A 24,039-nucleotide genomic window follows, 5' to 3' on the forward strand; every position below is an offset into this window, starting at 1 on the left:
AAAGCGAGATGAGCGCCGCAACCCCAGAGTCGGTCACGACTGGACCTAATGGTCAGGGGTCCCCTTACCTTTCCCTTTCCAACTCTATGCACTGAGGTATGAGGAGAATGCACCGGTGTTAAAGGTATTCCAGAGATGAATGCAAATTATAATCACACGCCTTCGGTTATTTCCCTTTAATTTTCCCTTTTAAAAACCCTCCCCACCCAATTTTTTAAAAAATGCCACGAACACACGTTTTGTGGTCGTGTGCATGCAAAACTGAGCAAACATTTTATTTTATATATATATATATAAAAAAATAGAAAGCTTCTAGGTCCAGCCCTGTCCCAGCCCACCAACCGTTCATTTCCAGCGAAACCTCCCCTCTAATTGACACCTCCCTCCCAGAGCGCCGGCAGCCGGCGGAGGGGCGAAAGGGACCGGCTGCTCGGCAGTTGGCTCGGGAACCGACAGGGGGCGCGCGCGGACGGGCGTTAGGCGGTGGCCGCCGAGCTGCGAGAGGGCGAGGAGAGATGGCTCATGGCAACCCCGTGGTGAGGGCGAAAAGCTGGGGTGGGGGGCTGGGAATAGGGGGGAGAAGCTCGGCTTGGCTCAGGGAAGCTCCCAGGCACGTTTAGACCCTGGGCTTAGCCGGTTTACAAACATCCCCCCTTCCCTCTTAGGATGCTAATGCGCCTGGCTGTGTTTGGGGTGTGTGTGTCCTTTTGCAGAGGGGGGTCCCCAAATTCCTTTCCTAGAGCAGACCCGTTAAGAGGCTCTGGGTAGTACTTAAAAGAATGGCTCGATTGGGGGAGCAGAAAAAGTACATTTTTCTTTTAAAGACGCCCCCCCAGTCCTCCTGGCATTTAACTGAACCGAACCCCAAGAGATTGGCATCAAAGCACCCCGTGTTAGAGAGCTGGTATATATCACCTTTCTGTTGTGTTATGTTAGTATAAAGGTAAAGGGACCCCTGGCCATTAGGTCCAGCCGTGGCCGACTCTGGGGTTGCGGCGCTCATCTCATTTTATTGGCTGAGGGAGCTGGCGTAGAGCTTCCGGGTCATGTGGCCAGCATGACTAAGCCGCTTCTGGCGAACCAGAGCAGCGCACGGAAACACCGTTTACCTTCCTGCCGGAGAGGTACCTATTTATCTACTTGCACTTTGATGTGCTTTTGGACTGCTAGGTTGGCAGGAGCAGGAACCAAGCAACAGGAGCTCACATCCTCGCAAGGATTCGAACCGCCAACCTTCTGATCAGCAAGCCCTAGGCTCTGTGGTTTAACCCACAGCGCCACCCGCATCCCATCATGTTAGTATAGGGCACGGTTAGTTGTATGCAGTTGCGGGTGAAACACCACCACCGCCTTGATTTACATCACTTTGAAAGGGATGGCTAGGAAGAACTAGTCAGGCTAATAATGGTCTCTTGGTGCACTTTGAAGCTAGGCTACTGCAATGAAGCTTCCAAGTTTAGAGGCAGTCTACCTTTAAACCTCCATATGCACCAGTGGTGGGGAGTGGGAAAGGTAGCCAGGGCAGGGCTGTTGTTTTCAGGTCCTGCTTCAGTGATTCCCGAAAGCATTTTGGGAAACAGGAATGCTGGATTGACTGGAAGTTTCGGCCAACCCAGCAGGGTTACTCTTTTGGTCTGTATTTTACATCGTGGGGCTAATCTCTCGCCCTGCCCCAAATGTTGCTAATGGAGGTAGCCCGCAGCTACCTCTCCTTGCAAAGCAGTGGAACGGTTTTTGTTGTTGTTGTTGTTTAATCGTTTAGTTGTGTCCGACTCTTTGTGACCCCATGGACCAGAGCATACCAGGCACTCCTGTCTTCCACTGCTTCCTGCAGTTTGGTCAAACTCATGCTGGTAGCTTCAAGAACACTGTCCAACCATCTCGTCCTCTGTCGTCCCCTTCTCCTTGTGCCCTCCATCTTTCCCAACATCAGGGTCTTTTCCAGGGAGTCTTCTCTTCTCATGAGGTGGCCAAAATATTGGAGCCTCAGCTTCAGGATCTGTCCTTCCGGTGAGCACTCAGGGCTGATTTCCTTAAGAGTGGAGAGGTTTGATCTTCTTGCAGTCCATGGGACTCTCAAGAGTCTCTTCCAGCACCATAATTCAAAAGCATCAATTTTTTCGGCAATCAGCCTTCTTTATGGTCCAGCTCTCACTTCCATACATCACTACTGGGAAAACCACAGTTTTTACCATACGGACCTTTGTTGGCAAGGAACGTTTTTAGGGTTAGGGTTAGGGTTAGAGCAAGAGGCGACATGATAAAAGTTAGTGAAATTATGCACGGCACAGAGAAAGTGGACAAGACATAGATAAATTTTATTCGCATTAGCCAACGGCCACAGCAACATAAAACAAGCAATATATACAATTAAAAAGACAACAGTGGGTAAAAAGGACAACCAGATGACCAAGATTATTGTTCAGATAGTGGCCCTTAATCTCATTGCACCCTCTATAAACCTAGCAACCTTTGCTGTTGTCTGATCATTTTGATCTGATAAAAGAAAGAACAATGTGGCCGCAGATGGGCGGCCTGGGATGGTAAGTAAGAGTGGGGTGATGATCTCATTCCTCAGATCTTTATAAAGGGGACAGGACAGGAGAACATGAGCCACTGTTTCCGGATAAAGTGGACAAGAGAAAAGGTTGTCTCCCCCTCTCATAACACTAAAACTCATGGGCATCAAACGAAGCTGAGCGTTGGAAGATTCAGGGCTGATAAAAGGAAAAGTTTTCCTCCCCACACAGGACATAGTTAAACTTTGGAACTCACTTCCACAAGAGGCAGTGATGGCTGTCAGCTTGAAAGAGGATTGGGCAAATTCACGGAGGAGAGGCTGTGCTCTGCGGAAGCAGTAAAGCTTTTGTGCAATGGGTCAGTGGTTGGTGGTCCGAGCCCACTCAGGGTTGGCTGTGAGCAGAATCCCTCCATTGCAGGGGGCTGGACTAGATGACCCCTGGAGGTCCCTCCCAACTCTACAATTCTACTATTCTACTAGTTTCTGGAAACTGCAGGAGGGGAGACTGCTCTTGTGCTTGGCTCCTGCTGGCAGGTTTCCCAGAATCACCTGACTGGTCACTGTGAGGACAGGATGCTAGACTAGATGGGCTACTGGCCTAATCTAGCAGGCCATTCTAGGGACCTCAAGGGTCATCGAGTCCAACCCCTTGCAGTGCAGGATTCAAAATCGCCAAGAAGGGAGGTAGCACATTCCACTGTCTGTTGAGCAGTTCAGCCTCCATTCATGACTGCCATGATGTCCTGAGCTACTCCAGAGCATGGATATTTTAGAAGAGCAAACTTATAAACCTGCTGTTTGAACAAAACGTGCATGGAACATTTAATTTGAGGGGCTGTCACGCTTCAGACATTTATTTATTTTTGGTGTTAACTTTGTGCCGGGTTTTAAATTTGTCGATGCTACCCAAATTGTTAGCGTTCTTATCTTAAAACTCAAGATCGGGAGATTACTCGCAAAGCTTCTGTTATTAGAATAAATGTTTTGTGGGCGTGTGCCTAACAGCACCAAAATAAGCCTGTGCTGAAATTAATGTAATGTATTTTCGGGGGAAATCTGACCTAGTTTGGAAGTCTTGAAATTGTAGAAATGACGATAACACAAGTTTGCATGTATTCTGGGGAAGGTTCTCAAGCTTTACATTTAAAGCACTTAAAAAAAAAAAGAAGAAGAAGTGAGGAAAACAAGCTTAATGTTGCAAAGACATTTATTTGCTGGGAAATGTGGCAAAATATGAAATTAATAGCCTGCTTTGCACGTCACACCAAGCCACACCATGACTTACTGTGAGAGAAACTTATGTCCCCTTCACTCCCTCCTGGGTTGTGTTGCTTCTGTGCTGAACAGGTGTGGGGTTATGGCATTTGTATGGCTTGAGAGACAGTGGAATGTGCCTCTGGGGGGTGAAGTCAAACTGTTCCATTAGCAGCACCAAAGTGACCTCCCTCGGGTGCAAGCCTGGGCGGTATGTATATCATAATAATAATAATATTTTATTTATATCCCGCCCTCCCCAGCAGAAGCCGGGCTCAGAGCGGCTAACAACAATTAAACAATACAGCATTCTAAAATCAATTCATTCTAAAATCAGTTCAAATCAAATTAATGGCAACCATTGGGCTAGAGTTCTGTGAGGATTACTAAAGGTCAGGCTGTGCCTTGGCCAAAGGCCTGGTGGAACAGCTTTGTCTTGCAGGCTCTGCGGAAAGATGTCAAGTCCCGCAGGGCCCTAGTCTCTTGTGAAAGAGCGTTCCACCAGATCGGGGCCACTGCTGAAAAGGCCCTGGCTCTGGTTGAGGCCAGCCTAACCTCCCTGTGGCCTGGGACCTCCAAGATGTTTTTGTTTGAAGACCGTAAGGTCCTCCGTGGGACATACCAGGAGAAGTATGGAAGTCCTGGGCTTCCCAGACAAAAAGACCCTCCTTTTGGCCTCGCTGATGTGGTCCAAAGGAAAGCAGAGCAAGACGTGTTGCACCAGCTTGGCTGCAGGAGGGTACGACTTGTTCCTTGAGGTTTACTCCCAAAGCCTTTCTAATGAATGGGTATAGCCACAAGGCAGCGGATGTTTAGGACCAGAGTTTTCCTTCTCTTGGATCGTCTACCTTGCCAGGCTGATGAGCCCCATTTGCCCCTCATTTCCTTCGATAGCATCCTGCAAAAATCACCTTCTTGACCATTGGATCCACTTTCGGTCTTGTTTGCTCAATCCTCTGAAGCCTGTCTTCACATGCAGGGAAAGTCCCTAACTTGCTGAGGGTTTGAGACCAATAATAATACAGTGGTACCTGGGATGCGGGTGGCGCTGTGGGTTAAACCACAGAGCCAAGGACTTGCCGATCAGAAGGTTGGCGGTTTGAATTCCCGTGATGTGGTGAGCACCTGTTGCTTGGTCCCTGCTCCTGCCAACCCAGCAGTTCGAAAGCATGCCAGCTTCCATGCACTGCTCTGGTTCGCCAGAAGCAGCTTAGTCATGCTGGCCACATGACCCGGAAGCTGTACGCCTGCTCCCTCGGCCAATAAAGTGAGATGAGCGCCGCAACCCCAAAGTCAGCCACAACTGGACCTAATGGTCAGGGGTCCCTTTACCTTTACCTCGGGTTACAGATGCTTCAGGTTACAGATGCTTCAGGTTACAGACTCCGCTAACCCAGAAATAGTACCTTGGGGTAAGAACTTTGTTTCAGGATGAGAACAGAAATCGCACAACACTGGCACGGCGGCAGTGGGAGGCCCCATTAGCTAAAGTGGTGCTTCAGGTTAAGAACAGTTTCAGGTTAAGAACGGACCTCCAGAATGAATTAAGTTCTTACCCCGAGGTACCACTGTAGTAGTAGTAGTAGTAGTAGTAGTAATAATAATAATAATAATAATAATAATAATAATTTTATTATTTGTATCCTGCCAATCTGACTTGGTTGCCCCAGCCACTCTGGGCAGCTTCTAGCATATACAAAAATATAATCAAACGTTAAACATTGAAAACTTCCCATCGGCTATCCTCACCTGGTTTAGCTGGGCAGTCAAAGCCGTTCCTGAGATAAGGCTGCTGTCGCATGCTGACAGCTTCTAGGAGCTGCAGGTGAGAGCTGAGTGCAGGGTAAGGACCAAAGGTGGGCAAACTACTCCAGAAGGAGCATGATGTACTCTCCCCCAGAGGTAGTCGCGCTCCCCTCACACCCAATACACCCCATACCCCAGGTGTAGGGTGACTTTAACGTAACTGGCCATTTTGCACGGCCAAAGGAAAGAACTGTGTTTACCTGCCCCAACTGCTTTGGAACGGACAGGGCAGAAATTGAATTAAGGTTGCAGTCCCTTGTACACTTATCTGGAAAGTGAAACACTATTGGGCACAGTGGGCCATGCATGCATAGAAGTGCAGAGGGCTCCTTTAAGAACACAGGAAGAGCTTGCTGGATCACAGTGTCCAGCCAGATTCCCGGGGGGGGGGGGAATTGGCAAGCAGGACCCGGGTGCAAGACCACTCCCCCCCTCCTTTAGCACCCTGAGCGCTGCTGATCTTATTGAGAGATACCTAGGACTCCTGAGACTTCACCAGCCATTGCCCATCCATGTTTAAACCCTGTTTTGCAGCCACGATGGCCAGACCTGTGAATGTTTTGAAAGGGAAAATGGGAAATTCCTCAGTTCTGGACCCAATGCAACTTCTTTAGTATCACAGAAGGGGCGAAGCTCAGTGGCAGAACACCTGGTTCGTATGCAGCAGGGCTCAGTTTCATTCTCCAGAATCTCCAGGCAGGTTTGGGAGACCCCATCTGAAATCCCTGAGAGCTGCTGCTGCTGCCGGCCAGTGTAGACATAATTGAGCTAGATATATGTCAGTGGTCCGACGTGGTGCAAGGCAGCATCTTCCTATGTTCTTTCACGGAACTGCAGCACACAGAGACAGGGAGCCTCCTTTTAACTCTTCCCCCCCTCTGTGATTCATGTGCCGCACAGCCTAAATTCTACAAATCGGTTATCGACGATGTGATTGAAGTTGTCCAGGATGTCTTTGCGGAAGAAGGGGTTGATGAGCAGGTCCTGAAAGAGCTGAAGCGGGTTAGTTGAATGGCTCTGGTTTGCAGTTTTCCCCCTCTCTCTTTCTCCCATTCCTAGTCTGGTCTGAGTAGCCTGTATTCCTGTTTTCTGCAGAAAAGCCCAAACACTTCCCTTTGACATCAGTGATGCAGTGGAGGGTGGGGCAGGGACAAAGCCCCGTTGCTTATTTCACAGAAGGGACTATAATAAGATCTCCTGGACTGCTGTATCTCAGTAGTGCCAAATAAATAAAAAAGCAATTCACCAGATAAGACCAAATTAGTGAGCAAGCTGTTGAGATCCCCCAAACTCTTCAGCTCCTCATTACTATTCTACCACCGCTGATTACTAAACTGATTACCAGTTTAGTTCATATTTAGAGTTGAAAGCATCTGTCTGTGTCACAGGGGCGAAAGGGAGTCATATCTATCTTCATTTTTTAGTTAATGATGGGATATGGAACTACCCCTAAAAATCAAAATTCCGGTTATTGGATTCTGAAGTACACTCTGAGCTGAGTGTACGTTCTTGTGCTCTGTCTTGCAATTTCCTCACAAAGATCATGCTTCTGGTTTTTGCATACTTCCAAACGGGGACGGTCAGGACTTTTTCCCCCAGGCAAAACTTGCCAGAACTCAGTTTCAGCACCTCTCAGGTGGGCAAAATTGCCTTTCTAAGAGAACAAGGGAGGTGTGTTCATGGTGAGTTCTGGCACCTCTTTTTCTAGAAAAATAGCCTCGAGGATGGTTATTATAATCTTAGATGCTCCCCACTTTCTTGAATAGAGTCCAGGGATAGTGCAATGATGTTTAGTTTCCTACAGATTTGAGAGGGAGCATACACACCGAAATCTCTCTGTATTTCTATAATATTGGTTTGTTCACAAATATACCAGCAGAGCATAGTGGAAGCAAAAACACCCCCCAAAGCAGGTAGCTTAATCACCGATCCTTCACCATACCCCCTAAAAGCAGCTAATACAAAGTTTTAAGGCCGTACCCCAGTTATTCAGATGACTTACATGGAAAACTCAGCTGTTTGCTTCAGAGGACTGTTCCTGGGTTTCACCCTGCAATTATTCATTAATGAACAATTAATGGGTCCTTTATCAGGTAATTATTTTAGCATAGCCCTAGTGATAGGCCCACCCACAGTGACAGAGGAGGCCAAACTCAACAATATATAAAGCCAACGGATTATGTTAGATCCTGACGGGGATTGGAAAAATCACCTGGCTTAAATGAGATCTTTTCACCTTTATGTGTGTGTGGTTTTATTATTCAAACCTCCTTTTCTTGCAGCGCTGGGAAACGAAAGTGATGCAGTCTAAAGCGACGGAAAGCTTCTTCCGCCACAGCCACCTTCCTCCCCAGTTCACCTTGCACCTGCCCCCCAACTTCCACCAAGCCCTGCAGACAACAACAGGTTGATGAACGGTCTCTTTCTGCAGATACTGCACAGTGGTGGCTGGGAGTAGCTCACTGGGGAAGCGTACATCTGGCCTGCAGAAAACCCCTTGTTCAAGCCTTGTATTTGATGGTTGTATGTGATGGCAGAGAAGGGCTGCCCTTCAGTAGACAAGGCTGGGTTAGACCAGGCAGAGCCAACATGGTGCCCTCCATATTTGGCTTCATTCCAACTCTCATTGGCCCCAGTGTGGCTGTTGGTCAGGTATGAAAGGAGCTGCAGCTTCCACTTTTACTAACGGATACCTGCTCGGCAATAATACCTTGCGAGGCACAGGCCACAGTCCTACACCACTGAGTCTGAACACTGAGCCTCTTGGGCTTGCCGATCGGAAAGTTGGCGGTTTGAATCCCCGTGATGGGGTGAGCTCGCATTGCTTTGTCCCACCTCCTGCCAACCTAGCAGTTCGAAAGCATCTCAGTGCAAGTAGATAAATAAATACCGGTGCGCTGGGAAGGTAAACAGTGTTTCCATGTGCCCTGGTTTCTGTCATGGTGTTCCATTGTGCCAGAAGCAGTTTAGTCCTACTGGCCACATGACCCAGAAATCTGTCTGTGAACAAACACTGACTCCTTTGGCCTGAACGCAAGATGAACCCCGCACCTCATAGTCACCTTTGACTGGACTTAGTCATCCAGGGATCCTTTACCTTTCCCCCTGGAAGTAAGCCCCTTTGAAGAGAGTGGGATTTACTTACAAATTGAGAGGCGTAGGAGCGCTCTGAATGAATTGCAGTCACAAGTCAAAGTGTGGTGCTGGCTTGATGATGGATTAAACAAAGAGAAGACTTGCGGCCTTATTGTAACACCAGGGGTACTTCATGACTGTTGCTATTTTCGGGTGGGATTCAATCACCTACAAGCCAGTTTTCTGGTTGGGCAAATGTTGTGGATTGGGAGGTCTTGCGCAACAAGCTCACTTCTCGAAAAGGTTGGACTTTTTGCAAGAAGGAAAGTGAGGGGGGAATGTGCTGGAAAGTGTGGGGTGATAATCTGTTTTGGTGCAACATCATATCATCTCCCTGCAGACAAATCAGAAGGAATGCTCCTTAAATAGCCAGCATTTCCTAATCTCCCTGCAAACAAATTGTGATGGATGCTTAATAAAGCGGTTGTCTGGGAACGCCCCCTGACGCCAGCTTCTGATTTTTGTCAGGGCTTAATGGTGATGCATATGCAGTGAGAGGAATCACCATGCAGGAGAATTCAAAACTTTACCCTTGTGACATTTGTTATTTAAACGATATTCCTTTAGGTGCTGCTGCCGGCAGAGGAATTCAACAGTTTGCTACATCAGCAGCAGCAGCGGCCGAACTTGTATGTAGACTTAGCATTGCCTTATGATTTTTCTTATCTCCCTCAAAGGCAAAATTTTATATCAGTATCAACGTTTCCCAGTTCAACAATCTTTGGTGATGATAAATAGCCTTGCAAAATGCCAATTGTAGTCAAGCAATCAGCATTCATATTGCAAACATCGGTAATTATAGAGATGCCCAGTTCGTTTTTAAAGAGTTTCGTATCGATTGGGGATGGGGACGATGACCATTACGCTACTTTTGTCTGCCATCCTAAACCCAATTGTAGACGCGGCCTTCTCTTGAGACTGGTTTCCATTATTTCATTTATTGTATTAATTTAATAGCTTGTCTCCTAAAAGGATTTGAAAGCAACTTGCCATTTATGTATTGAATTGATGCTTTTGCTAGGCTTGTCTGTACAATGGATTTTGGTCCAGGCTTGCACATCACAGACTCCTGGCGGTGCTAGAGGAAGACAGAAGGCAGTGATTTTCATCTGTTTTGTCTCCCCCTGCAGCCCCTTGGAAAAACTGTCCCATAGGATTTGGGGTGGGGGGGCAGCATGGGAGGTGGTGCTTGTTGCTGCAAAGCAAAGAGGAGTTAGGAGAAAACCAGAGCACCCCTTCTAGATCCTGTCTCTCCATGTGAATGGATGGAGCCTTCCAATCATAGATATGCAAGTCTGGATACAATCTGCCCTGTAATAACGTACTCAGGAGGATAATTTGCACTAGCAGAGTGGGCAACGTCTTGCAGCCCAAGGGCTGCATTTTGGGCAACTTTCCCAAGGCCAAACGCGAGGGCTGGGCAGCACCAGAGGCAAAAGTGGGAAGAGCAACAAATGTAAAACCCAGCTTTCTACAGTGGGATCATTTCTACATTACCCTTCTGCAACATGCCCTGTGTGAGTGCCTGGAGGTAGATGGCAGCTAACGGATTAAGGTAGAATCCCAACAAGACAGAAGTATTATTTCTGGAGGACAGGGGGCAGACAGGTGTGGAGGACTCCCTGGTCCTGAATGGGGTAACTGTGCCCCTGGAGGATCAGGTGCGCAGCCTGGGAGTCATTTTGGATTCACAGCTGTCCATGGAGGCGCAGGTCCAGGGCAGCTGTCTACCAGCTCCATCTGGTACGCAGACTGAGACCCTACCTGCCCGCACACTGTCTTGCCAGAGTGGTACATGCTCTGGTTATCTCCCGCTTGGACTACTGCAATGCACTCTTTGTGGGGCTGCCTTTGAAGGTGACCCAGAAACTACAACTAATCCAGAATGCAGAGCTTTATTTTTCAAAGTGACCAAGATTACAGTGCCTGGATAACATTGTGACATTCCACAAATTCTCCAGTATGAAGCACTAAACAGCTAGTTGCTACAGTATTGCGGAGCACTTTGCAATTGCTACGGCAGGCAGGAAGATCCCTGAGTGGTCCATCAAGACCCTCAGCCATGTTCAAGTGATCAATTACGGCGCGGTGGGCATATTTTAGAGATACTGGAACAGAACATGGGCTGCGATCTACAAAATCTAACTGAATTTTCCTGACGGGCTTCCTTTCACTTCAGGGCACCTCCAGGTCTGCCGGTACAATCTTCACCCTGCCTTCAGGCTTCGCCTATCCCATCCAAATACCTGCTGGCGTGACTCTGCAGACAGCTTCTGGTAAGCAGAGCAGGTGCAGGCTTGGAACGTGGTTGATATGGTTGGCAGGGTTTGAAGAAGTGTGCGAGGAAGACTGCGAGGATTTTGCATTGTGGAAGTTGGCCGTTGATAAGCTTTAAGGGTAAAGACTGCACCACAAACTAGTTTAATAAAAAAGGAACAAAAGAACTGTTGCATGGTGTTTCCAGGCTGCTTCTGCTTTTGGGTAGGATTCAGTTGCACCCCAAGAAATTCAGGTTCGCACAATGAAAGCTGATCCTAGACTCATGGAAGCGTAGATTGTAGAATTGTAGAGTTGGAAGGCAGGAACCTCAACTAAATCATCCATGACAGATGGCCATCCAACTTCTGTTTAAGAACTTCTAAGGAAGGAGAGTCCTCCACCTTCCGAGGGAGCCTGTTCCACTGTCAAACAGCTCTTACTAAACCTGAGGTTTAGTTGGAATCCCCTTTCTTATAACTTGAATCCATTGGTTCAGGTTCTTCCTTCTGGAGCAGGAGGAAACAAGCTTGCTCCACCCTCCTTTCCTCCTCCTCCTCCTCCTCCTCCTCTTCTTCTTTTTCTTCTTCTTCTTCTTCTTCTTCTTCTTCTTCTTCTTCTTCTTCTGCGATCACTCGTAGTCGAGTAAGATTGTCTTCCATAAACATGGTCTTAACAGTGAGTCCATAAGTGACTGTGGAGGCCAATTCAGGATTCATACATCTTTCCACAGTGGGGGCATAGGTTTCCCAGCGGGAGTTGATCATGGTGAGGATTTGCCAAGCGTTCCTTCCTCTTAGCACGTTTCTCCCTTTTGTCCTGAGTTTGAGCATCTTCAAAGCTCATGACACCTTTGGTAAAGGCTGTTCTGCAATTGGAGTGCTCACAGGCCAGGGTTTCCCAGTTGTTAGTGTTAATACTACATTTTTAAAGATTTGCCTTGAGAGAGTCTTTAAACCTCATTTGTTAACCACTAGCATTACGCTTCCCATTTTTAAGTTCAAAACAGAGTAGTTGCTTTCAAAGATGATAATCCGGTATCTGCACAACACGACCAGTCCAACGAAGTAGATGTTGAAGAATCATTCCTTCAACACTGGTGATCTTTGCTTCTTTCAGTACACTTGCATTAGTTTGCCCTCTGTCATCCATGTAACAGCTCTCATCTACCTGCCTCTTCTAGATCAACCCCAGATTATGGCTTGAAGGCACACGAAGCCACTATCTGGTTGAAGCTAAGCAGGTCTGGTTGGTTATTGCCTGGATGGAGTACTATCTGGGAACTGCATGTATGTTCCATGATGGAAGAAAGGGAGGATATAAACGTAAGGTTTTGGTTTGTTTGTTTGTTTGTAATGGAAGAAAAGAAAAAAGATCTGGAGGGCCCCAGGTGGACCATGTATGTGTTTAACACTCTGTTAACTGCAACACTGAACTGACTGTTGATGGAGGAAACTTTGTGGGAGGGAAAAAGCTGAATGGCAGTAGAGCTGGCAAACCAAGGAATTTGGCTCACCCTGGCTCTCTTCCCAAGCAGTTCTGATTGGCCATTGAGGGAGACAGGCCTACTCACAATGTTCAGTTTCTCTTTCTTAGGGCAGCTGTATAAAGTCAACATGCCGGTGGTGGTCACCCAGGCCCCGGGAGGTGCAACTGTCCTCCAGAATCCAGTCCAGCAAATATTCCAACAGCTCGGGCGGCAGCCCTCGGGAGCTCAGCCTGCCACCGCTGGTGCCATGCCGGTGAACGCCTCTTCTCATCAGGCACCCAGTGAAAACCTGCAGGCCCTGAATCCTGCTGTATCTCAGCAAGTGGGAATGGAAGAGAAGACCTTGCCTACTGCTGCTGCTGCTGTCATGCAGGAGGCTATTGGGAGTCATGGGAAAGCTGCAGTGGGAGCTCTGGTAAGAGAGCAACCAACCAGCTCCCTGGAGACCCTTCCAAATGCAGTTGTTCTTGACTTGAAATTATCTGAAGCACACTGCCCTACAGTGGCCACAGAAGCGACGGCAGGAAGCTCTCCCAATGGGTCGGAATTGCCAGTCAATCTTGAGCAGCCGCTGGATCCCAATGATATAATTGAGCTGATAATTATGGGCAACGAGTTGGACGACAGCACTCTCCTGTCTGACGAAGCCAACCTCTCCTTTTCTGAAGAGGTAATTCTTTCATTTTAAAGCAGGGACAGAGTCCAACAACATTTGGTGGGCCGCAGGTTCCCTACTTTCTTTTGAAGGATTTCTTCCCCTCTTTCTTCTGTTCAAAACTGCTTGCAAATGTGATTTTTAAAATGTAGCAGGACATAGGATGTGTGCAGAACTGTGAAATAAGCATTGTCAGAGCTGCCTCTAGGTCCCAGCTCACAGAGGACCAATGCTAGGCTGTAGCAATGTACAAAAGTCTTTATTGAAGTTCAGTTTCCATTTCAAAGCCACAGCGTGCAGCCCTACGACTTAAACCCTAGATCGGCGAAGTCCCGTCTGAGTCTCCTCCCCTCTGACACCAGTTTAAGATCCTAGCCCTGCTCCACCTTTTCCGCTGCTCTCTCCTCCTCTGGGTCCTCCTGCCCGCTGGGGCATTGCCCTTTCTGGACTCTTCCGACGCTGAGTCGCTTAGCTCCTCCCCCTGCCTCCGGCGGGCTTTAGGACCCGGTTCCCAATCCTCATTCTCTGCTGTCCCGCGCTCCTGTACATTTGAACTTGCCTCTCGCGCCAACCCAGTGACCTTTCTCCTAACCGTTACACTACTTCTGTCACTGCTCCCCTCTTCCGTGATACTGGCCGGATCTGACCTCCCCTCCGTTGTCCGACTCTCCGATGGAGGCGTGGTCAGCCCTGCCTCGTCTTCTCTCCCTGGTGGGGAATGCACTGGCCCCGATACTTGGGACTCTTCCCCCCCACTCTGCTCTGGTGGGGAAGCTGGTCCTGATTTCCAACTACTGCTCTGGGAGTCCCTGCTGCCCCCTTGCTCCTGGGGCGTTCCCCTTGGGAACCCCCTACCCCTGGCCACTGGCGCCCCCTTCTGTGAATCTTCCGATTCGCTGGAGAGGCTCATGGAATCCCTCGGGCCACTGTCCTCTTCTCCTACGCTCCCCTCGGATTCTTCCCCTTCGCTCCCCATTTCCTCTCTTCCCTTTGCCTCTGCTCCTGAGCCCCTGACAAGCATGCTCTTGGGTATTTACCATATTCTTCCCATTTAAAATTGAGAATGAGGTAGTTAAAGGAGCTGGCATGCACCCATAAGGGGGATTAAATTAGCTGCTCCTACCAGTGGAAGCTGAACAAGTGCAGTGAGTATTCTCCACTCCTCCCATGCCCCCAAATTGTATATGTGGGGGTCAGGAGAATCTCTGGAACAGCAGAGGTGGGGCAGAGAAGGGAGATTGTTCCATCGCGTAAGCAGAAATACTTGTGCTGATGGAGTGATCTGCTTAGCACTACCCTGAATTATTCCCATTGCTGGTTTGTTGTTATTATTATTATTATTATTATTATTATTATTATTATTATTATTAACTACTTTCTGAAGGTTTTTTTTTAAAATGAGTGTATGCTTGTGGAATAGTTTCATTTCATTTCAATTTATCTTTGTAAATTTACAATGATTGAAAGCTGAGAGGAGGATCTTAGATTCCTCCTAAGCCCCGCTCCTGGGTTTGACCCTGGGAAGTTGACACGGATAATAGTTGTCATGTATCTTTTCTGTGAGCACGCTTATGTCTGAATTGATCTTGTGAGCCTCTCCCATAGACAGAAGGGCAAGGCTTCAGAAGCAGTGTGGTGTGCATTTGTTTGTGAGGAAATGCTCCCATGTCTTCAGTGTAGTGCACATCTTCCTTCCAGCTAGAGACTAGCGTGCAGATGGAAGCTGATCTGCAGACCCAGAAGGATATTGCCAATAATATTGAAGAGATAATTCAGCTGGATGGAACAGGTGATGTTTCTCCCAAGGCAGAAATAGAAAGCCCAAGAGATGGGGAAGATGAGGAACTTGTGGGCATCATTGATGCTGAAGATCTGAAGGTCCTGGATGAGGAAGAGGAAGAAGATGGGGAAAACAGTACCTCAGACAATCAATCTCTTAGCAGCAGTAGTGATGTGGATGAACCCTCGGTTGACATAATTGAGGAGGTAAAGCTTTCAATCCACTTGAAAATAACTTTCTTTTCACATTTGTGGGTGAGGCTGAAACTACACAAGATGTAAACTGCTTTCAGTTTTCTTTATCTTTTTACAGTCAAGCAGTGTATTAATTTTATGAAATACAGTGGTACCTCGGGTTACATACACTTCAGGTTACATATGCTTCAGGTTACAGATTCCGCTAATGCAGAAATAGTGTTTCAGGTGAAGAAATTTGCTTCAAGATGAGAACAGAAATCATGCTTCAGCGGCTCAGCAGGAGCAGGAGGCCCCATTAGCTAAAGTGGTGCTTCAGGTTAAGAACAGTTTCAGGTTAAGAACGGACCTCTGGAACAAATTAAGTACTTAACCCGAGGTACCACTGTAGATAAATGGCAGGAATCAGAGAACAATTTTGAGGACCAAAATGGGGAAGATATTACATCTTTATTCCTGTTATGTTACTTGTGAACTTTGATGCCAATCCAGATTTGGGCACTTTGAGTCTTTGATAATCAGCTGCATGCCATCCAGTTACATGATCTGCACTGCAGACATGAGCAATTGTGACGCCCCTGTTGGGGTGATGGCACTGATGAAAAACATCTCTCCCCTTTCATTCTTTTCCTGCATGAAAAGGCATGCTATGCCCACCTATTTTGCACATGCAGAAACTGAGATGGAGACATCCCCTGTGTTACAACAAACACGTCCTATGGCAGTATTTTGTGGTAACACTTCCTCAAAATTCATAACACTTCAAAATTCATAACACTTCCTCAAAATTCCACATATACTTGCACATTCCAGAGTCACCCTTTGTGTTCTTGGAAGGCTGCTACCATAACAGAGTTGACCAGTTCTTGTTGTTGTTATTTAAGAAACATAGTTCAATGCCAATCAGGAAAAAAGAAACCTTTTCCTTTTTTAGGATCCTTTAAATTCTGGGGACGATGTCAGTGAGCAGGAGACACCAGATGTATTTGACACCGATAACATAATTGTATGCCAGTATGACAAGGTACAGTGAAGAATGCTTGCTAGTTAAATGGGCCTTTACAATTTAAGTCTTCCCAGCCCTGTTAAATGTTTGGGGAAAATGTAACTGCCTCCCTCATTCACATCGAACACAGACCTGGGTTTGCTGTGCAGGGAGTTTTTCCACAGGCAGCCGCACCAATCATGTATCCCTGATGAAAGTTCCTGTATGATGCATTTACACTTTGTGTCTTAAGTAAAACAACTAAGATGTGCGCTGTAACCAAAAAATGTGGGAAGACGACCTAGGAATAAATTAAGGCCGTTTTATCTGCTTATTTGGGGGGTGGGTTGGTATGGACTGCAAATCCCCTCAATCCTTTCCATTGGCCATGTTGGCTGGAGCTGATGGGAGCTGCCTAGTGGGTGGGAAGGAATGACCGCTCCCCGCCTAAAACGGGGGGCGCCCTTTGTGTGGACGCGTGCAGCCCCTAGATCTGGAGCGGCTCCAACAGCATAGGTTTGGCTTTGCCTTCCCTCAGGTGGGATACCTGGAGGTCTCCGCCTACCTCAGTCAGTTGTCCAATCCCGCCTGGGGGAAGCGTTGCCAAGGAGACCAAGCCAGGTAGGGGAGGGACTACCTGCCCACACAGTAGAGGGAGGATCTTACCTGGGAATCCTCACTTGGCTCCAGAGCTTCTCCCACCCTACCCACCCTCAGTTAATGTCTTATTTTGCAGGTTAACTTTTCTTCACAGGTATGCGGGCGCTGCTACGTCAAGGTTGCTCTTAAAGGGCCGGAAAGGAATTTCCCTGCATTGGCAGGTTTCGCCTTTCCCATAGCAAAACGTCACAACTTTGGCGGTATCAGGCCTTGGGCAGAATCCTTTAGTCTACCTTCCTCTTTGCAGTGGCGATACCAGGGTTCCCCGTTAAAGAGGTTTCTGAAGGGAGGCTTTGACCGTACGCCGAAAAGTCGTCATTGCTCTCCCCTGCAGCAGTGGCGTAACGGGGGCGGCTATCTCTGCTTGAACATATGTTCTCCAGAGCCGGCCCATCCCCCCCCCACTAGATAACCCTGATGCTCCCTAGGTTCCCGGCTGGGGACTGGGGAGGGATAACGCCCAATGCCTGAGCCAAGGTCTACCCACATTTGAAAATTAATAAAGTTGTGGCCAATTTAATCCCATAGCACGTTGTCTTGAGTCGTTATTCCACATGACTTGGGGGGGGGGGATGGACCGCTCGGGATCTGGGGACTCTGCCCGTCCACGCAATGGAGTTTCCCTGGAAAAAGGTGTGGCTGTCTGGAATCCTGAACAGCTCCCTGCCTTGCAAGGTTGTCTGTTCCACATGTAAGCTACTTTTTAAGTGTGCAGTGAAGATATTTCTGAGTGCTTCTGCTTTTAGTACATGAATTGTTTTTAATTGTTCAATATTTCCCATTGCTTACCAAGGAAAGCAACTGTTATTTTAGTGGGATTTAAAGGCTTCAGTATACTGCTTTTTTTTTTTTTTTACCAGGTTCAGCGGAGTAAGAACAGATGGAAGTTCTACTTGAAAGATGGTGTGATGTGCTTTGGGGGAAAGGACTACGTTTTTTCCAAAGCCATTGGAGATGCAGAATGGTGAAATGTACAAAAATATCCAGAGTGCTTTTGGTTTTTTGTGTGCAACATTCGGTAAGAATATACTGAAATGCTTGCCTTCTGAAATGTGAAATACAGCAATGTGAAAAGAGACTTCACATGAAAAACACATGTAAAAAATGAATAAATCCTACGTTAACAGTGATTGTGCATGGACCAGCTTTGCCTTTTGTGCACACACACAAATGTGGGTTATGCAGCTCACTTAGCACATCTATTTGTGGCATCTCTGTTCTTTGATGCTAACCAAATCTCCAAGCCAGCTTGAGTTATGGAAGGCACTGTAACTTGGGGGCCTTGAGTCTCCCAGCAGTTAAAGCTTGTTGTTGTTGTTTAGTCATTTAGCCATGTCCGACTCTTCGTGACCCCATGGACCAGAGCACGCCAGGCACTCCTGTCTTCCATTGACTCCCACAGCTTGGTCAAACTCATGCCGGTAGTTTCGAGAACACTGTTCAACCATTTCGTCCTCTATCGTCCCCTTCTCCTTGTGCCCTCCATCTTTCCCAACATCAGGGTCTTTTCCAGGGAGTCTTCTCTTCTTATGAGGTGGCGGCCAAAGTATTGGAGCCTCAGCTTCAGGATCTGTCCTTCAAGTGAGCCCTCAGGACTGCTTTCCTTAAGAATGGAGAGGTTTGATCTTCTTGCAGTCCATGGGACTCTCAAGAGTCTCCTCCAGCACCATAATTCAAAAGCATCAATTCTTCGGCGATCAGCCTTCTTTATGGTCCATCTCTCACTTCTATACATCACTACTGGGAAAACCATAGCTTTAACTATATGGACCTTTGTTGGCAAGGTGATGTCTCTGCAGTCAAAGCTACTAGAAGTCAATGATACAGTGATTCTGCAGGGGAACTTGCACCCTTGGGGATTTCTGATTTGTTTGACTCTGTACACCACTTTCAGTTGCGCAGTGCTATGCTTACCTAGTATGCCCTTCCCCAAGCAGAAATGGGGAACCTGTGGCCCTCCCTATTGGGCCCCAGCTGCCATCAGTCCCAGCCAGCATAGCCAGTGGTCCAGGATGATGGGTGTTGTAGTCCAGCAACATCTGAAATACCTCAGGTTCCTCATCCCTGATTCTGATGAAGATGGTGAAGAGTTCTCCAGCTCTTCTGCACTCATGATCTGTTTGCCAGTTTATGGCATGCTTGGGTGCTGATGCTGGCAAGCAGCTGTGTGCAAAAGCCAAAGGCACACCTTCTAAGTGGAGGTTTCACGTGAGGGAGCAAGACACAGTGTTTTTTTTGAAAACTAGCTGGCAAGCAACACTTCCAAAATAGCCAACCAAACATTGCTTACTAGGACATTGATAAACCAGACCAGGAGGCAGAGAAATTATGGGAGGTGTTCAGCTACGTTTTACTGAGAGCAGACCTGTTGAAATCAGTGTTCTGAACTTAGGTCATGATCCTTACTTTCAGTAGGTATACTCTGAGTAAAATCTAGCTGCATACCACATGGTGTCTCCACATGGCTTTACTGCATTAGGTTCCAGCATGTATTTAATCACTTGATTAGTAGAGTCAAGTCTTAGGCTACACCTTCTTACTTGGAAGTACTGAACTCACTGGGTAGTATTCAGTTATGTTGTACTCAGAGTTGTTGTTTAGTCGTTTAGTAGTGTCCGACTCTTTGTGACCCCCTGGACCAGAGCACGCCAGGCACTCCTGTCTTCCATTGCCTCCCACAGTTGGGTCAAACTCATGTTGGTGGCTTCGAGAACACTGTCCAACCACCTCGTCCTCTGTCGTCCCCTTCTCCTTGTGCCCTCCATCTTTCCCAATATCAGGGTCTTTTCCAGGGGGTCTTCTCTTCTCATGAGGCGGCCAAAGCATTGGAGCCTCAGCTTCACGATCTGTCCTTCCAGTGAGCACTCAGGGCTGATTTCCTTAAGAATGGATAGGTTTGATCTTCTTGCAGTCCATGGGACTCTCAAGAGTCTCCTCCAGCACCATCATTCAAAAGCATCAATTCTTCTGCGATCAGCCTTCTTTATGGTCCAGCTCTCACTTCCATACATCACTACTGGGAAAACCATAGCTTTAACTATATGGACCTTTGTTGGCAAGGTGATGTGTCTGCTTTTTAAGTACTCAGAGTAGAAGGTTGTACTCATAGTACTCAGAGTAGACCCACGGAAATGAATGAATCATAGAATTGTAGAGTTGGAAGGGACCCCGTGGGCCAGCCTGCAAAGAAGGAATCCTGCCAAAGCTGTCCCTGGGTGGGCTTGAACCAGCAACCTTCTGGTTAACAGCCAGATGCACTGACCAATTGTGCCATGTAAACATGGCTAACTTGGGTCCATTAATTTTAATGGATCTACTCTGAAGCTGAATGCTACTGTTATGTATTCCATGGTCTGTGTTTGCCTGAGCTTGAGTCTGGACCAGGGGTCAGCAAACTTTTTCAGCTGGGGGCTGGTCCATTGTACCTCAGACCTTATGGGGGTGCTGGACTATATTTTGGAAAAAAGAATGAACAAATTCCTATGCTCCACAAATAACCCAGAGATGCATTTTAAATAAAAGCATTCATTCTACTCATGTAAAAACACGCTGATTCCTGGCCCATCCGCGGGTTGGATTTAGAAGGCGATTGGGCCAGATCCGGCCCCTGGGCCTTAGTTTGCCTACCCATGGTCTGGATTAAGGAATCTGAGCTCCTGTGTTCTGATTTGATACATGTTGTCCAATCACAGAACATTTCAGGATTTTGGCCTCTGCCATTGGCCGTTGAACTCTGAGTCATGATTCACAGTTTGGCAGTGTAGACAACCAATCACGTTGGGAGTGGGAGTGGCCCAGGCTTTCAGAAATGTATAAATGTAGTCACTTTGCCTCTGTTTCCCAGTTACCGTATTTTTCGCTCTATAACACGCACCTGACCATAACACGCACATAGTTTTTAGAGGAGGAAAATCCGTAGGCATGCCACCCGTAGGCATTCCCTCCATAACACGCACAGACATTTCCCCTTACATTTTAGGAGGAAAAAAGTGAGTGTTATGGTGCAAAAAATACGGTATGTAGTTCAGGAAAGGTTCTTGCTGTTATCACTGTGTCTTGCCTCATGGGAACCCACCTACACTTCAGCTACCTAAATGAGACTCACTTCTGAGTAGGCATGCATTGGATTGCACTGTTAAATATAAAAAATGCACCAGAGGAGTGAGACTGGTTGCATTTAAAATGCAGATGCGCATTTAGGAGAAATGTGCCGAGCAAGCCACATCCACTTCACTTTAATTAATGCCTTGTTGAAATGTATACTCACAAATTGAGCCAGTTTGGTCCCTCTGAGCATATGACTGTGAATATCTTCCGATCTTTACACAGTTTACTAAGGAACATGATGGATGGGAAGGGAAATAACCCATTTCATCTTATTACAATGCAGATCTCTTATTTCCAAGGCCAGATTCACTACAACAATTAAGAACATGCTTGAGCATTAATGGATGTGTCTTTTGCATTCTTGGTGTTTGGGGTATAATTGTTTTTGAAGTGCAGCACAATTTAAACCTGACCCGGTTTACTCTAATTATATTTATGTTTTGCTCCATTTAGAGTATAAATTAGAAGTGAATTATCTTCTTTCCTAGTTGACAATTAAATGCTTTGGGAAACTTGAATTCTTCTTTAAAATAAAAATCAGGATTGTTTGTTGAGAGCTGAAATGTGAATAGTTTAATTAGCGTATTAGGACAGTCACAGCATCCAGTTTAATCAGTTTTGAGAACCACCCTATTCTGGCTTCAAGGTTGCCATCCTGATGCCAGAATGGGAACAAGCTTGTTTTCTCCTGCTCTGGAGGGTAGGACTCGAACCAGTGGCTTCAAGTTACAAGAAAGGAGATTTTGATTAAACACCAGGAACATTTTTCTGATAGTAAGGGCAGTGGAATGGTCTCCCTTGGGAGGCCGTAGACTCTTCTTCCTTGGGGGGTTTTAAGCAGAGGCTGGATGGCCACCTGTCATGGATGTTTGAGCTGAGATTCCTGTATTGCAGGGGGTCAGACTAGATGACCCTCAAGGTCCCTTCCAACTCAAAATTCTATGCAGTGGCAGAGCTTCATGCTCTGGCACCAGGGGTGGAGAGCAGGCGGGGGTGGGGCTGGCATGCTTCCCGGGGGTGGGGTGTGCTGCCCAAAGGGGCGTGGCATGCATTCTGGGGGCGTGACGCGCCACCTGTGGGGGCGGGACGCCCAATGCAGGGGGGGGGGGAGCCCAGCTGCGATGAAAACCCACCAGGATTGCACTGCCAGGGGTGGGGTACTCCCCCCACCCCCCTCTTCCTCCTCCAGTAGAAGAAGAAGAAGAAGAGTTTGGATTTCATATCCCGCCTTTCACTCCCCTTCAGGAGTCTCAAAGCGGCTAACATTCTCCTTTCCCTTCCTCCCCCACAACAAACACTCTGGGAGGTGAGTGGGGCTGAGAGACTTCATAGAAGTGTGACTGGCCCAAGGTCACCCAGCAGCTGCATGTGGAGGAGTGGAGACGCGAACCCGGTTCACCAGATTACGAGACTACCGCTCTTAACCACTACACCACACTGGCTCTCAGAATCCGTGATTCTATGTTCCTATGTTTCTGGGGAGCAGGACATGAACACAGTAACACTCTCTCACTTGTTATCCCCAGCAGTTAGTGTTCACTAACAGTAATCCAAGTGACCTGATTACTGAGCATTTATCTGGATTTGCTTGTACAGTGGTACCTCGGGTTAAGAACTTAATTCATTCTGGAGGTCCGTTCTTAACCTGAAACTGTTCTTAACCTGAGGTACCACTTTAGCTAATGGGGCCTCCTTCTGCCGCCGCACCACTGCTGTGTGATTTCTGTTCTCATCCTGAAGCAAAGTTCTTAACCCAAGGTACTATTTCTGGGTTAGCAGAGTCTGTAACCTGAAGCGTCTGTAACCTGAAGCGTCTGTAACCCAAGGTAGCACTGCATAAAGTTTAGACAGAAGGTTGGACCATGGGCCTCTTCGGTTTCATGTGGATTGTGAACACCTTGAGTCGCTTTTAATCAATGTTGCTCTTCTGCATTTAAAGGGGAGAAAGTTGTAGTTGGAGGCAGACGCCACATGGATGAGGGGAAATTAAAGGAGGCATTAGGGGTTCACAAGCTGCTAATTTGACCCAACAAACCCTCCACCCCACCCCACACATACAAACAAGTCCCACTGCATCCAACCAAATGCAACCAACCAACCTTTGGATCCTCCGATCTCTCACAATGCCAATAAAATTAAGGACCTACCCATGTGATGCTGAAACAAAAGCCCGGCACAATCCCTATGCAATAGATTAATAGAATGAAAGATCATAATCCCCAAACTCTCTCCCTCCCTCCCTCTTTCCCTGCAACAGCACAAGGTCTATGACAAATAAGTCTCATACCGAATGTAAACGAACTGTGAAAAAGACTCCTACGTTTTGAAAGTCGGGATGCTTTTCCTTGTTTGTTTGGTAACACAAGAAAATCTTTAATAAAAGCTAATTAAGAAAACTAAGCAAAGCAAAACAAAACATGGCACATCAAACCAAGGTATGGATGGGCTGTAAGCCTAGCCTTTAGTGAGTATTTGTGTGGCTTTGTTTGGATCTGGGAGACCTGAGTTCTAGTCCTCCCACAGCCAGGAAGCGCAATTGGGTGACCCTCAGTCACCCTCTCTCAACCTAACCTTCCTCATAGACTTGTAAAATAGAAATGTAATGAATGAAATTAATATTCGGAGTGGGGAATTCCCACACCCCTCACTCCAGAATTTTGCTAGACTGAAAGCACAAGTGAGATGGAGTTCTGTATATTCCGCAGCTGCAAAACACTCAAAATGGATCATTATTCTGCTGTTGCGTCAGGTTATCAGAAACAGGAGACAGATCTTATCGGCAGTTTCTTAACGGTGGCATTAAAACTTTTAAAGTTCCCGGTTGAGAAATCGATGGAGGCATAATTAACTCTGATTTACGTTCCAAAGGCATTTGTATTCCTGCATTAAGGACATGTTCCATTATGTTATCTACAGAAGTGTCGATTCATTCTCCGGCGAGCCCATGCAAAGTGTCTCGCTAATTTCCTCCTTTTCTATAGTCATAAACTGGGAGCGTTTCAGCGCTATGCATCATTTTGGATTGGAAAGAAATGGCTTGCTAATTTCTTCCGCGAGCGGGGCTGCAAGCTTCCAGGCTGATTTAACCAGAAAATAATAATCAAAACTGAAAGTGTAATAACATTGTAATGAGATTATAGGTGTGTTTTGCAAATAAAGGCTCGGGGCTTGGCAATGAGGAGGGGAGGAAATATGTA

General features: G+C 47.0%; 1 protein-coding gene across 1 annotated transcript; it reads left to right on the forward strand.

Annotated features, from left to right (window-relative positions):
• Window positions 1–406: 406 nt before the first annotated feature.
• Window positions 407–17,865, forward strand: GTF2A1L (general transcription factor IIA subunit 1 like). Its single transcript, XM_083733581.1, has 9 exons — window positions 407–536; window positions 6,482–6,583; window positions 7,864–7,987; window positions 9,284–9,345; window positions 10,896–10,992; window positions 12,569–13,131; window positions 14,815–15,102; window positions 16,025–16,114; window positions 17,596–17,865. Exons 1-9 carry the CDS (start codon window positions 516–518, stop codon window positions 17,701–17,703), a joined length of 1,455 nt encoding a protein of 484 aa, XP_083589707.1. The 5' UTR covers window positions 407–515; the 3' UTR covers window positions 17,704–17,865.
• The last annotated feature ends 6,174 nt before the right edge of the window (window positions 17,866–24,039 follow it).

The sequence above is a fragment of the Podarcis gaigeae genome (genome assembly GCF_964106915.1).
Source record: "Podarcis gaigeae genome assembly, chromosome: 3".
Lineage (NCBI taxonomy): Eukaryota > Metazoa > Chordata > Lepidosauria > Squamata > Lacertidae > Podarcis > Podarcis gaigeae.

Bases quoted from the DNA above. Each gene is read 5' to 3' on its own strand.
- GTF2A1L (XM_083733581.1), top strand. From the start codon at position 516: ATGGCTCATGGCAACCCCGTG. The intron at 537-6,481 runs GTGAGGGCGAAA...TGTGCCGCACAG, and splicing joins TGGCTCATGGCAACCCCGTG to CCTAAATTCTACAAATCGGT. The intron at 16,115-17,595 runs GTACAGTGAAGA...TTTTTTTACCAG, and splicing joins TTGTATGCCAGTATGACAAG to GTTCAGCGGAGTAAGAACAG.